The sequence below is a fragment of the Meriones unguiculatus genome, chromosome 21 (genome assembly GCF_030254825.1).
Source record: "Meriones unguiculatus strain TT.TT164.6M chromosome 21, Bangor_MerUng_6.1, whole genome shotgun sequence".
Classification (NCBI taxonomy): domain Eukaryota; kingdom Metazoa; phylum Chordata; class Mammalia; order Rodentia; family Muridae; genus Meriones; species Meriones unguiculatus.
The window spans coordinates 56,786,155-56,800,359 of record NC_083368.1 but is presented as its reverse complement, the minus strand read 5'-3'; the positions used below and the strand labels follow the sequence as shown (position 1 = coordinate 56,800,359).

Genomic DNA, 14,205 nt, shown 5'->3' with positions numbered 1-14,205 from the left:
AGACAGGGTTTCTCTGTGTAGCCCTGGCTGGCCTTGAACTCACAGACATGGCCGGCCTCTGCCCTCACTCTGTAGAGCAGGCTGGCTGCAAACTCCAAAGAGATCCTCCTGCCTCCTGAGTGCTGGGATTAAAGGTGTGCACGGCCTCCGCCAGGCACCTAAGGATTTCCTGCAACACCTCATTCCTTAGAAGACGCTGGCAGTGGGACATGCAGGTCCACACAGCTCATGAGCTGTAGTGAGAATCACGTGCACGAGTGTGTGGGTGCTGGGGCACGCTGTGTTCCAGAGCTGCTGCTGTCGCCAGGACCATACAGAGCACACTCGCATGGTGGCATCGGACACAGAGGGACAGTTCTTCGAAGCATGCTTGTGGGACCGGCTGCCCTGTGGCACGTGTGTGAGGGGTGGCGGGCTCGGCTGCCCTGTGGCACGTGTGTGCGCTGCTGTCTCGATCTCTTCAGTTGCTGTGGGCACACAGCCTGAGGGCGGATGGCGCTGCTGCCTGGTTTGGGCCCTGGGTGCGCGCGCGCGCCCGGGGCCTGCAGAGGTCAGAAGAGGGGGCAGGATCCTTTAGAAGCGGCTTTGCAGATGGTTGTGAGCTGCCACGTGGGCGCGGGAGACCCGACTGTGCCCTCTGCAGTGGCAGCACGAGCCCTTAGCCACGAGGCATCTCTGCTTTTGTCAGGCCATTTTATGACAGCAACGTAACTCAGAATCGGACAATGCGCGTAAGAGAATAGTCCTCGGGTGCAGACAGGCACCTGTCCGAGGCCTCCTGAGTCAGGTTGTGCCCTCCACCTCCAATTCAAGAAACCCGACCCAGAGAGGTCCTGTGGGGGGAGGCCGCTGCCCAGCCGGGCCTGCTCAGGTGTCAGGACCCTGAATTATTGAGGTCAGAGCTTTTGTTCCCCGCTCGCTCTCCTGAGGCCGGGCAGCGGATGCAGATTGAGAGGAGAGGGAGTCTGTCCTGTTCCCGTCCCCATGGCGCAGGCAACCACCCCTCGGCCCCCGAGGCTCGCCTGCAGCCCCGAGCAAGCCCTGACCCTGTTCCGGCTCCTCTTCCAGCGCCCTGCAGATCTAGGCCAGCTCCAAGCTGCGTCGCAGCAGGTGAGGAAGGCCAAGCGCTGCTTCCAAGGGGGCGGGCAGGGCCTGACTCCGCTCCTGCTCCCGCCCCAGGTTCGTGAGGGCCACGACTGCCCCCCAGGCCAGGAGCTACCCAGGACGCTGCTGCAGATGGAGCGGAGCCGGCGGGCACGGGAAAAGGTAGGGGCTGGCGCCGGGGAGCAGGCCCGGGGGGCAGCGGGGCCGCCCCATGCCCTGGTTTCCCGTCCCCCCGCAGCTCGTCTGGGACTTGGAGCTGCTGGCTGGGGCGGGGCTGGGCCTCTTCTGGCCCCCCTGCGCCAGCGTCTATGGCCTGAGGGACCGGCCTGCGTGGAGCCAGCGCGGGGCGGGGGATCTGGACTGCGAGCCGCTGGTGAGTGGGGCGAGCCGGGGCGCCACGTGACACGGAGGTCGTCAGGGGGCGAGGAGTGGGAGGCGCATGCGCCCCTGAGGACCCCGAGCTTCTCGACGCCCGGCTAGAAAGGCGGGTGATGCTAGATCCTTCCAGATCTCCCCGCAAAGGCCCCCGGGAGAAGCCCTGGGCCCATTGGAGCAGCAGGGTTCCCGCCGCAGCCGCCACGTTCCCTAAGTCGAGGGTGGGCCCCGCTGACGGCCGGCTGGTGAAGTCCCTGTGGGCCCATGCTGCCCCGAGGGCCGCGTGCCAGCCGGCAGGGGGCAGGGCCGCAGCCGGAGAGGCAGGGCAGCCTTTGCCGTGGGCCCCCCTCGCGGGGCTGTCCTGGGGGAGGCGCCGGCCCGAAGCAGGGCTGAGGCGGCCTTCAAAGCCCAAGGTGTGCCTTGGGGAAGAGGTGTCACAGAGGCCCGGGTACCGGTGGCGGGACCCCCGAGGGGCTGCTGGGAGCCTCCTTCCCGCCGGGGGTGCTACCTGCGGCCGGGGGGTCCGTTCGATCCTGCAGACTGCCGCGCCGCGCCCTCCACGCCAGGCTGGGGAGGCCCCGAGTGAGAGCCGCGGGAGCCTAACGGGGTGAGCCCTGCTCCGCGAGCCCCCCCCCCCCCGTCACCGTTCTTCTCGTGCCCTGCGCGCGGCCCAGGGACCCCCGAGGCCAGGGTGAGGGGAGCGGGGGCTGGCAGTCAGGCCGCCGCCTCGCTGCAGCCGCCCAACTCCGCAGGAGGCCGGCCACCCCCGCTCTGGATGACGCCAGGAGCCAGACGAGCCTCGTCAGACCTACACAGGCTGGGCCTGGGGCCCCAGCAGGAGCGGGTCCAGCAGCCACCGGAGCAGCCGGGCCTGGAGCTGGTGAGCAGGCTAGACCCAAGGCAGGGACAGCCTCGTCCCAGCCACCCTCCACCTCACACCCTTTCACCGGGTGTCGGGGCAGCTGGGGATGGCGAACAGGCTTTTAATTTTTTGTATTTTTTAAAATTTTTCTGAGACAGGGTCTTGCTATATAGGCCATCTTAACCCAGAACTTGCCGCAAGTATAGCCCAGCCTGGTCCTGAATTCGGTCCCCCTGCCTCAGCCTCAGGAGCCTAGGGTTGCTGGTGCTTGACTGCTCGGTGGAAGCAGGCTTACTGCCAACTTCCTGTTGGCGCCAGCTGTCTCAGGCACTGTGTCCGGTGGGATTCCGAGTTGAACTGGGGCTCAGGAGCAGCAGGAAGAACCAGTAGTTGGTGCTCAGGGGAGGAGGGACAGAATGACAATCCGAGGCCACCTAGGCCAGCGTGGGGCCTATAAAGAGGCCCAGGAGGACGTTCTAGTCATGGAGACAGCCTTGAGAGAGAGCAAGTCGGCAGCAGACAGGACCTGGGGGAATGGACCGGCCTCCCCTCCTCCAGCCTGGTGCAAAGGGAACTGAGTCTCAAGTGTGTCCACGACACACCTGTCAAAGCTCTCTCCTTCCAACTGTTTTATCACCAGTGAAACGGTGCCAACTGTTCCTGCTTGACTGTCAGGGTTTACACACATGCTCTCTCTGGGGAAGACAGAGATGCAGATTACATTGCCTGGGGGTGGGCGCAGACAGACACAGGACGGACAGTAATGAGAGCCCGGCTCGGCAGGAAGAGGGTAGGTTGTTTTCCCACTTTTTGACAATGATTTCTAACGCCTGTGGTTGGCGTTGTGAATATTCAGTCTGTGTTCCTCGCCTCAGGAGCTATGACACAGGGGCCCTTGAGCCAGGCGTGTGGGTGCACAGCGGCTGTTTCCACGGCTGCAGGAGGCGGCCCGGAGCTTCCCACCTTTAGAATTGTGCTCATCAGGAAGGCCTGGCAGTCCTCAAGCCAGACTGGCGAACATTTCAACGCCGACCTCTTTGGATCTTGTTTTCAGGAACGGCGCCCTAAGGAGCGCCCCAAGGAGGGTTTCTTGTTCCCACCAGGGAAAGCACGGCACCAACGGCGGCCTCTCCCGTGGGCCGGGCTGCCCCACCCGGGCAAATTTGGTCGAGGCCCTTATGCGAGGGCCTGAGCAAACAAGCGGGCCCTCCTCATGCTCTGGGAGAAGTGTGCGGCTCCTTAGAGAGGTCTCCTTGGGGTGCAGAGAGGAGGAGATTGGGCTGTTTGCAGACGAGGTGACTCAGGGCCCGCAGTGTGGGCAGGAATGAAGGCGCACGAGCTGTGCCAAGGCTCAGGCACCAGCCTCGAGTCCTCCCCCCAGTCCTCTCCGGGCCACTCCAGGCGGCCTCTCTTTGTTCTGAGGCAGGATTCCATAGCCCTGGCTGTCCTGGAACTCGCTGTGTAGACCAGGCTGGCCTCAAACTCACAGTGCTGCTCCTGCCTCTGCCTCCCGAGGGCTGGATCCCAGGCGCGCCCCGCTGCCCAGCTTCAAGCACGCCCGTCCTAGTTCCGGGACGCGCGAGCGGCAGCAGACAGCAGCGCCCGGTCCTCCCCCTCAGGCTGCGAACACCCCGCCGGCGGCCGTGCTCTCGAGGAGCCGGGAGACGCCGACCTGAAGGTGAAGGGTTAGAGGGTCCCCTGGGGGCCGCGGCGGGCAGGGTCTGCCTGGGGGAAGGCTGCTGGGGTGAGGCGGGGCCGCGGCGGAGACCTTCCGCGGGGAAGAGCAGTCGCGGCGCTCCCTCCCCAGGACGGAGGCGGCGAGGACGAGGGGAGCGGAGCAGAGCTGAACCCTCAGAGCTCGCGCGGGCAGACCCCCGGAAGCCCGCCCGGGGAAGGGCAGCAGGCCCGGCAGGGCCAGGAATTAGAGACCCCTTGGTTTGGGAAAAGCAGCAATTCCGAAGTCCGCGGGGCAGTTCCGGGAGGAGCGGCAGCCTGGCGCCAGGAAGAGGGCCGCCCTGGGGACCCCTGCAGGGCCCCGGGAGAGCCGACCCCCCAGCGGGGGGAAGACGGGCCACCGGGCGTCCGGGCTGGCAGCAGCCAGCGGCCCCCGGCAGCGGCTGCCCGCGAAGGGGAGCGGGCTCCCGTCCCCGCCGAGCTTCCCGGGCCGCCCAGGCCCCGAGGCCCGGAAGGCAGGACGCTGGCCCCTGGGGCGCCGAAGAACCGAGAGCAGCGCGGCCCCGGGGACCCCAGGCCCTCTAAGGCCGCGTGGCCGGCACCCGGGAGCAGGGAAGCGACGCCGGCCGGCGCCCAACAGGAGGCTCTGCAGCGGCTGCTGGATGTGTACTGCACAGCCAGGAGGCGGCGGCGGCGGGACCGGGAGCGGCAGCGGCTGCGGGTGCGCCCCAGAGCCCGGCCTGCGCGTGCGGGCGGGGCGGGGCGGGGCGGTGGGCGGAGCGACGAGGGCGCTGGGCGGAGCAGCGGAGGCGGTGGGCGGGGTGATGGGCGGGGCCCGGCTAACCGCTGCCTCCCCAGGTCCTGGGACGCCTCCGCGTGGTCGCGAACCACCACCGCCGAGTTCACCCGCTGGGGCTCCCTTCCAGTGCGACTCTGACGGCGCCACAGGCAAGAGCCCGGGGTCCTGCCCCGAGGGGACGGCAGCAGCCAGCAGGGTGGGGGGGGGCAGCACCCTGCTGGCCGCACCCGGCCGCTCAGAGCTCGTGCCGCCCAGGAGGACGCCGCGGGACGGCGACGAGCCGTGCGAGAGCGTCTGGAGCAGGTGCACCGTGGCAGGACTCAGCAGCTGCGGGCACTCGGGGCCAGGTGAGACGCCTGCAGGGAAGGGCAGGGGTTCGTCCCCCCCACACACCCGGCACCCGCCTGACGAGCCGTTGTCTTCCCAGGAACACCCAGAGCTTTCGGGATCTGCTGTCCCCTGGCGCTGAGAAGCCTGCTCCTGGAGAATAGCGCCCACCCCTCCCAGCCTGCCGGTCCTTTGCTGCGTCGCCATGGAGATGTGGCGCTGGTGGTTAAGGCTGACGGTGACCCAGGCGTGAGGTAGTTTCAGAAAGACCCAGAGGGAAGCATTATTGAGAGCAGGGAGAACAGAATCCCCTGCTCGCGCATGCACACACAGACACACACCGCAATGAGGCTCCACCAAGAATCCTGTTATTGCTTTTTCCGCATCTAAATTACTGCCAGGCCCCAGGTCAGAGGGCCAGATCTCGGGGGTCAAGCAGTGCAAAGGCCCCATTCTTACGGAAGAATGACTCAATGCGGCACATCTTGCAGGAGACCAACTGTTGCTTTGTTGCAGGGCCTGGGAAAAGATGCCAGATACTAGGAACAGGCATGAGGAAGGGTCTCAGAGCCCTGGGCTCTGCCCATGTCGCATCTACTATGTATAAATAAATAAACAGGGCTCCTGAAGAATGGGGAGGAATGTTTCTCCTGAGGAAAACGCATCGGGGCCTGGGCTGCTGGACTCAGAATTTCCGCATCGAGGGGACAGAGCACTCTCTCCCCAGGGCCGCCGGGTCAGGGGCGCCTCTGGCCATGTTTGTCACAGGGACAGACACAGGGGAGCTGCCCCTTTCCTTTCCCCTCGAGGGAAGATGAGGGCTCCCACTTTTCTTCACACCCTCAGGCGGCGGGCAACACTCCCTAGAAGCTCCTGACGCTCAGGGACCCTCACCAGCCCACTAACACAGCCTTGCCGGTTTTCCCACACTCCTGAAAAGCCACTGGGTTCCCCCGCTGTCTCTCTCCTGGCTGATGACCTACCCTCAGCCTCACAGTAGAAACACTCAGGGGCTTGCCTCGAGCCAGTGCCATCCCTGCCCTCTGTCCGCCTGCCCACTCCCTTCATGTAAGTCCATCCTTTGCTTCACTCTGATGACACCCTCTGCCCCACTCCTGAAGGCCACGCTTCCACACACAGCTGCCTCTGTGACATCACCAACCTACTAAGGCCACCACAGACCTGTCGTCACACATCACCAGTCATGTCCTTACCAGCAACTACAACAAAATCTCTGGCTCGCCACTGATTGCCCTTCCTGGCAGATTTGAACCAGCAATAGGCTCCATTGAACTTGTCTTGTCCAAATCATCCGTGATTTCTGTTCTAATTCTAATCACATCTTGCCAAGATAATGCAAGCGTCTAACTCCAACTCACCCGCTAGAAGCTCGTTTCCTAAAGCCAGTATCACCCGGCTGCTTGCACCTCATTAGCTTCCCTCAGGAGAGAATCCGACCCCCTTTCCACATCAGCCATCAGCCTTACAAGCCTCGGGAAAGGCCCTTGCTAACAGTCCAGCTGAAGTATGCGCCTGCCCCCTCCCGGCTGTGCCCTCGGTCACCGGGCTGGTCTCAGATCTGCTTCCTCGCCCGCAATCTGGCCTTCCCCTAGACTTCCTGCTCTCCAGCATAAGGCAGGTCTGTGTGTGTGGTGGCTCATGTGCGGAGGGTTGGGGCTCACCCAGCTGCCAGCCATAGGAGAAGTTGGTGGTGATGGGGAATAGGTAGCGCTTCTCTGGCAGGTCCAGCTGTCGGGCTTTGAGGTAGTGGTAGCGGCCCTGCAAGTCATGTGAGATGCCTTCATACAGCAGGGCTTTGATGTCGGGCGGGACGGGGTACATTTCTGACTGGAAAGCCTCTGGGACGGGGCTGGGGGCCTTGGAAGGGGCTGCTCTGGAGACAGCTGCCGGCACGGCAACCTTGGGCAGCAGGGTGGGCAGTTTGAGGGGCAGGCGAGCCGCACTCTTAGCCTTCTGCTTGGCCTTCACCAGATTCCCATACTTGCGGTACCACTCGCAGCGCAATTTCATCTGTTTGAGGTACTCCTCCTTCCAGAAGTTCTGCCGCATGGTATCCATGTTCAGCTGCCCTGACACAGCACGGCAGAGAGCGGCAGGCGGCTGGGCGCCCGGGGCGGCTGCCCCCGGCAGTCTCCTGGCAACGGAGCCTCACCTCACACAGGGCCAGGGTTCTACCTGCCGCTGCCCTGGCAGAGGTCCCCACGGCACCCTTTCTGAGGCAGCCCGGGGGCAGGGCTCCAGGACACCGGGCCCTCGGCCCTGTAGCCCCCATCTCTAGCTGGGATCAGTGGTTCTCACCCTTCCCCGTGCTGCGCCCTTTAATGCAGTTGCTCATGGAGTGGTGACCACAGCCAGAAAATCACTTCATAGCTGTCATCTTCCCACAGATACAATCACAACGTAAGTGTCTCTCTTTGATGGGGCTCAGATCCCTGTGAGGGGGCCGTGGCCCACGCGTTAGCCATGCTGCTCCAGAACGGCAGCCCTGTGCAATCGCTTCTGCCCTCACCTCTGAAGCCAGGTGACCAGTCCCTGAATCAGACCCCCTGGCTTAGGCTTCACCTGGCTCTTTGGTAGGGTCCCCCAACACTGCACCCTTCATGAATCCACTCCAGCACCCATCTGAAGAGAACACTCCTTTAATATCAGCAACGACCCTGCGGAACAGCACAGGGGGAGGCAGTGGAGGGAGAAGAGGTTGGGCTTTCTTTCCCTACCCAGCCTGGACCTGAACCCAGAACCCCAACAGCTTAGGAGCCACTCAGTGGAGAGGAAGGGAGGGGCTGGATGCCGAGGCTTGAAACTTAAATAGCGGGTGCAAACTGGGAGGGGCCTAGTGGTGAGAGAGGGCCGAGGGCTGCCGGGCCCTAGCGCAGGTCTTCCGCAGTGAACATGCCCTTGGCCCTGCGCAGGATGGAGTCCTTGGCTGCGTCATAGGGATGCTCCTTAGACGGGATCTCCAGGACGGCTGGGATGGAGCGCTGGTGGGCGTCGAGCGCATGGCGAACCATCTCTGCAATGTACTGGTTGATGAGAATGATGCCAATGTCGTCCCTGTTGAGAAACTGCCTGTTGGGGGAAGAAAGGAGAATGACAGGGACCCGGAGGCTTAGGGGCTGAACCCTCATCTGTCCCTGAATGAAGCAATTGCATTCAGGTGCCCAGAGCCACACTGCTCAGGGCTAGGGGCCACACATCGCTCATGGCGGAACCGGTAAGGAAGGACAGGGGCATGTCAGTGTGTTTTGTATGCTGCCTCTACAAGACAGGGGAGGGAAATAGCTTTGAGCTCCTTCCCTTTGCATTCGAATAAAAAGATTTTACAAACATAAGACACTTATTAGCCAAAAGGAAAAAAATGCCAGCAGTGGTGTCCTGCAACCTTAGTCCCAAGGAGGCAAAGGCAGGCAGATCCCTGTGATTGGAGGCTAGCCTGGTCTACAGCGAGAGTTTTAGGACAGCCAGGGCTACACAGAGAAACCCTGTCTTGAAAAGCAAAATCGTATTATTGATCTAGGTGGAGAAAGACAAGATTCATGATGAGGTGGAAGAGCAGCTCCTTAATGTATACCTGTTGAATCTTACAAAGTTTTTAAGACAGGGGTGAGGAGACCACTGCCGGCCTCAGCATCTATGCTGATGAGGACAGGGCACAGGACAAGGCGACATCTGCCATAAGCCAAATCAAGGTGGAAAGAGGAAACTCAGCAACGAAGGAAGCACAGTTTCCAGACAGAGGCTGCTGTAACAGCCTTCCTCTCATGTGCTCACTCTCACACACAGACAGGCGTGCTCATTCAACCATTACTCATCAAAGACCATTTACTGGGCATCTACTTCCTGCCCAGTACATGGAACAGATTTGACTGTTTTGATTGTTTGACCGTTGGAAACATGGAAAATCCTTGGAAGTAAAATCTGTCCTCCAGTGACCATAGCGGTCACTTTGGCGTATTGCTCAGTGATCAGCTGACAGCAGCCTCTCAGGTCAGAGCCATCCCAGGCAGCAGGAACTGGTCTCAGCCAGCAGCCCTGGACTGGGCTACTTAGGGAAAACAGGTGAAGGCACTTTATTCCTCAGACTTGGCAGCATTGCCCTAGAAAACGAGGGGCCTAGTTGGCACCCTCAATTCTAGTCAACAGGACACTGCTTGGCTTAAAAGGAACGCCTGTGCCCACTTTTTGAAGCTATGACCTTTGACCCAGGGCACCAAGTGAGGGCTTGAAGCACAAGGTCTTCGCGGAAGGCCATACTTCCCAGATGTTCTCCCCAAGACAAACGGAAAGCCCAGGCAGGCTGCCGGGGGCTGCATACACAGAGTAGGTACTAGCTTTACGAGGCAAAAGGGGGCTACCAGGACACGCACGCACGCACGCACGCCCACTGTCCAGCCCGACGCGGGGGGTGCTTGTTTAGGGCGCGACTGGAAAAGGCCAGGAGCGGCAGGGACCCCGGAAGAGGCTGCGCCTGCCGGGCTCCAGGCGTCCGGCGGGGCAGGCCGCAAGCTCCGCTCCCCGATCCGCGGACGGCTTCCGAGGCCGCCCCGACCCCAGCACCGCCAGCACCCAGGTCCCCAGCTCTCCCGTCACAGGCGCAAGGAAGGGCCCAGTCAGGCCTCCAGGCTGCCGTACCTGAAGGTGTCTTCGATCTCATTGATGGTGGTATCCTTCTCCACCACCAGGAAGTTGGGGTGGCGGTTCTTGTTAAGCTCCCCTATGCCGCCCAGCAGGAAGCCGGTCACCGTGTCCTCGTCCCCGATCACCGCGATCAGCTTCCCCCGGCCCGCCATCCTGCCGGCCGAGCGCCTGTGACGCCCCGACCCCCGCAGCGGCGCCTCCCTCAGTCCCGCGCAGGGCCCCGCCTCCCGAGCATGCGCACTAACAGGAACCTGCCTCAAGCTGCGCCTGCCTGCGCCACGGAGGGCGGAGTCGCGAACTACGACTCCCAGGAGGCCGAGCGGCGGAGGCCTCACACTGGCAGCCTGTCTTTCCTTCCTTCCTTCTTAGAAGAAACGTCTGTTGAACCTAGTTATTACAGACCGAGACCTCAGCGGACGTGCTCTCTTTCTTGTGTATGTTGTCTGTTTTGTTTTTGACGTGCTCATGTAGCTCAGGCTGGTCAAAGCAGAGCCGTGCGGGTATGATTTTTGAGGTTTAAATTTTTTTTGTTGGTACATTTGTTGCTGTTTTTTTGGAAGCGGATGCAGGGCAGCGGGGGTGAGGGTGGGGTGGGACCCTGTGTGTGAGGTCAAACCACAACCTGCAGGAGTCACTTCTTCCACTATTTGGGCCTCGCGGCTAACTGGTCAACCAGTGCGCTCCCACTTTTTTAGGATCAGGTTGCACTGTTTAGCCCGGCCTGGCCTCCCAAGTTCTAGGATCCAAGGCTTGTGCCCCCATGGCCACACCTCACCCCCTTGCTTCTGGTTTTATTTGGTAGTTTGCTTTTTTGAAACCTGTATGTAGCCTTTACTGGCCTGGAACTCTAATGCTGACCAGGCTGGCCTTGAATTTGTGGTGAGTGAGCCTACTGCCTCCTCCTCCTGCTGAATGTTGGGATTACATGGCACACCACTATTTCCGGCCCACATAGTCAGGCCTCAGACTCTCAGTCTGGGATTACAGACATGGGTGACCATAATTTTCCAAAAAAAAGATGGTTCCTAGCTGGAAGGTCAAGGTCAGCACCTGTCTCAGGTATGCGTGTACGTTAACTACACCATGATTAACAATTTTTCCATACATATTTAATTACTAAAGAAATGGGCAAATGAATGATGGCACTGAAGTGCTCTAAGATAAACAAAAAAGGTCTTGTGTTAGCTGCTAAATTTAGGGAATTACATAGAAGTAACCCTAGCATTTAGGAGGTTGAAGCAGGAGCATTGCCACAAGCTCGGGCCCAGCTTGGACTGCACATTAAGACTATCCTAGGGCTAGCAAGATGGCTCAGTAAGTAAGGGCAGTTGCCACACAGCTCATGATCTGAGCTCAACCCCTAGTTACCCACAAGGTGGGAGGAGAGAAGCAAGTTCCAGAAGTTGTCTGCCTTCAGCTTTGTGCTATGGAACATACAAACACACACAGAGGCACACTGAACAACTAAATAAATGTAAACATTGATTTTAAAATCCATTTAAAAAAAGAAAAAAAACAAGCCAGGTTTTGGTGGCGTGCTCATTTAATCCCAGCACTTGGGAGGCAGAGGAAGTTGGATCTCTGAGTTCAAGGCCATCCTGGTCTACAGATCAAGTTCCAGGACTGTTGCAGGATATTTGACTCCATTGTGATCCCCAAGATTGTGAACTGCAAAACCTGTCTCTTGCCTGGTGTGATTAACCCCTAACACACTCCTTTAACCCAAGAGCTTTCTGTTTATTGTAAACAGGTAGTTGTGGTATGGCTCAGCCCTAGCACACACCTTTAACCCAAGAGCTTTCTGAACACAGGATTTAATAAAGTTAGCCCTAGGTCAAGAGGTGGAGCAAGAAGCCAGCTGACAGGGATTAACAGAAAGGAGGGACTTTGAGAGGAGAGCATTCAAACCAGTGTGGAGAAGAACAAGGGGCATTTAGCTCTCAGCTCTTGAGCTCTTTAGCTCCCATTAACCTTTGCTTTTTTCCTCTGGACTGTCAGGTGAACTGAGTAGGAAGTCAGCTGGGTGCTTTCTTGTTTTCTGCTTTGTTTTTTCAGACAGGCTTTCTCTGTGTGGCCCTGGCTGTCCTGGACTTTGTTGACCAGGCTGGCCTCGAACTCACAGAGATCCTTCTGCCTCTGCCTCCCAAGTGCAGGGATTAAAGGCATGAGCCACTGAGCTGCCGCTGGGTGCTTTCTGAGCTAGCAAGTTTTCAGCCCAGCATTTGGCTTCTGCCTCTTCACTGATAAAATCAAAGGTTGGGGTTTACTTTCTTTAAAACAAGACAGGCAGGGCTATACAAAGAAACCCTGTCTTGAAACAAAACAAAACAAAAGAGTAGCATTCCTAAGGACATGAACTCTGAAATGGGCAGACTGGAGGGGAAAGGGCCTCTGTTTTTCTAACAGACAGACAGACAGGCAGAGGAGGTGGGGATTGGGTTTGGGGCACTTGTCGCATCCACCATGGTCTCCTCTAGTGGTTGTATACATGCACGGCTGTCCATTTGGATTGTCAACTTGACAAACACTGGTCTCGGCATTAGTGAGACATGCCTTTGTGCTCCCGACACACACACTGAATGTAGGTGGTACCATCACATAGGGGGACCAAGAGTGAGTAAAAGGCTGAAGGTGTCAAATGTGACCCGAGTGTGCTCTGAGCTGCCCGGGCGTGTCCTCTGTGTCCTGATCCTACCCGATGTGTCTAAGCAGCCGTGAGCCCCCCCCCCCCCCCAGTCCATCTGTGAGCCAAAGAAACCCTTCATCCCTTTAATTGCTTCCTGTCAGGTATTTTGGTCACAACTACAAAAAAATTCTATGATCAGTGTGGCCTGATTGGCCTAGGATTTGGGGTACACTTGGTTTTCACTCTCAGCTTTGCTGTTTCGAGGCTTCATTTTAGACTGAGGTTCTCGGGCTGTCACGGGACTGTTAAAGGATTGAGAGAGGCCCGAAGTCACTGAGCCCTTACTGCCCCAGTGGGTGAGAGCAGCTGGGCCACAGGGGCAAAGAGGGAGGGGTAGGAAGTGAGGTGGGGGTTGAGGCTGTGGGGAGGGACCATTTGCTCAGCGCCTGAGGAGCACAAGTGGTCAGATGCTTAAAAGAACAAGTCGACCTTAAATGGGCCGAGTGAGCTTCAAGGAGCTGAACAGTGCCACACACCTCACACACCTCACACACCTCACACCTCATACACCACACACACCTCACACCTCACTGCTCTTCATTCAACCACCATTTGTCAAATGAGTCACTGTGATTAGGCCCGGGAGGGAGGGTTGCTAGAACCTGAATTCCTTACACCTCACACCTCATACACCACACACACCTCACACCTCACTGCTCTTCATTCAACCACCATTTGTCAAATGAGTCACTGTGATTAGGCCCGGGAGGGAGGGTTGCTAGAACCTGAATTCCTTCTCAGGAGCTCCGTACAGGGCTAAGGGAAAGTGAGACATCTCAGTTGAAAGAACAGAGAAACAATAAAAAGAAGGTCCAGAGGGCCCTTGAGGGCAGATCCAGAGCAGGGGGGGGGGGGGATAGGAGTGCTTCCTGTCAGGACAGTGTGGCAGAAACAGGACAGTTCTGTCTACTGCTGTCTGCAGCATGTCTGAGACACTCAGGTAAAGTGGAGTTCTTTATTTCATGCAGGAGAGAATTCTGGGAGAGGCCGGTACAAAGGTTCACATGTATTACAGCGATGAGTATAGGCCTAGCACTGTGGCTAACTGAGAGGTGCTCAGGACAGGATGGGATGCAGTCAGGCATGGGTGTGGCCTTCTCAAGGGAGAATGAAGCGTTATTGTGGTGCTCTGTAGCCACATCTCAGAGGGTTACTAAGGAGCTTAAATGACATCACAGGGTGGCTCCCGATGCACCCTGGGTAGCCTTACAGCTGGAGTAAAATTCTGGACCACAAGGGGAGTCTGAGGAAGTTAAGATGTTTTTATTGTCAGCGGCAGTTTAGTCTTCATTGCTCTTTAACATTTTTGTTTGAAACATCTCTACATAAAAGGAGCATTGTCTCTGTGTTGGCCATCTTCACAGAAAACGCTAATAGGTCTGGAATTCGTGACTCTCAGACTCCAGCCAGGCTCTGGGCTGAGGAGGCTCTCTTTTCTTCCCAAGTCACAGGAATCTCTCCATCCCGCCTCGTTCTCAGAGCAGGGAGGGAAAGGAGAACCCTAAAGAGAGCACGAGGAAGCCGATAGGCCACCGAGTGACGTTTGGGGGCTGGGGTCACACTGTCTCGGGTCCTGGCACCACTGTGGAGTGCCAGGCCTGGTTCTGCCGCTGTGGGAGCCCAGCTGGGCAGCACTCGTTTGTCCTGCTTTGCAGCTTGTTCATCACGCTGGTATTCGAACTTTCGGGGTCACGGGCCTTAGACTGGTCCTGAGCCGTG

General features: G+C 59.0%; 3 protein-coding genes across 4 annotated transcripts; 1 reads left to right on the top strand and 2 right to left on the bottom strand.

Annotated features, from left to right (window-relative positions):
- Positions 1–1,254: 1,254 nt before the first annotated feature.
- LOC132649761 (collagen alpha-1(I) chain-like) lies at positions 1,255–5,499 on the top strand. 2 transcript variants are annotated; one of them, XM_060374198.1, is made up of 8 exons: positions 1,256–1,477; positions 2,019–2,086; positions 2,232–2,359; positions 3,961–4,019; positions 4,149–4,736; positions 4,874–4,963; positions 5,070–5,161; positions 5,242–5,499. In XM_060374198.1, the coding sequence occupies exons 1-8, from the start codon at positions 1,316–1,318 to the stop codon at positions 5,303–5,305; spliced, it is 1,251 nt and encodes a 416-aa protein (XP_060230181.1). In that variant the 5' UTR covers positions 1,256–1,315; the 3' UTR covers positions 5,306–5,499. The 2 variants fall into 2 exon arrangements, with proteins under 2 accessions (XP_060230180.1, XP_060230181.1); XM_060374197.1 differs by having other exon boundaries at positions 1,255–1,477; positions 4,874–5,161.
- Positions 5,500–5,550: 51 nt separating this feature from the next.
- Positions 5,551–7,627, bottom strand: Spmip1 (sperm microtubule inner protein 1). Its single transcript, XM_021661879.2, has 3 exons — positions 7,617–7,627; positions 6,824–7,296; positions 5,551–5,660 (listed from the first exon to the last, which is right to left on the bottom strand). Exons 1-3 carry the CDS (start codon positions 7,625–7,627, stop codon positions 5,551–5,553), a joined length of 594 nt encoding a protein of 197 aa, XP_021517554.1.
- A 158-nt stretch (positions 7,628–7,785) lies between these two features.
- Atp6v1f (ATPase H+ transporting V1 subunit F) lies at positions 7,786–10,030 on the bottom strand. Its single transcript, XM_021661885.2, has 2 exons — positions 9,795–10,030; positions 7,786–8,231 (listed from the first exon to the last, which is right to left on the bottom strand). The coding sequence occupies exons 1-2, from the start codon at positions 9,950–9,952 to the stop codon at positions 8,030–8,032; spliced, it is 360 nt and encodes a 119-aa protein (XP_021517560.1). The 5' UTR covers positions 9,953–10,030; the 3' UTR covers positions 7,786–8,029.
- Positions 10,031–14,205: the final 4,175 nt, after the last annotated feature.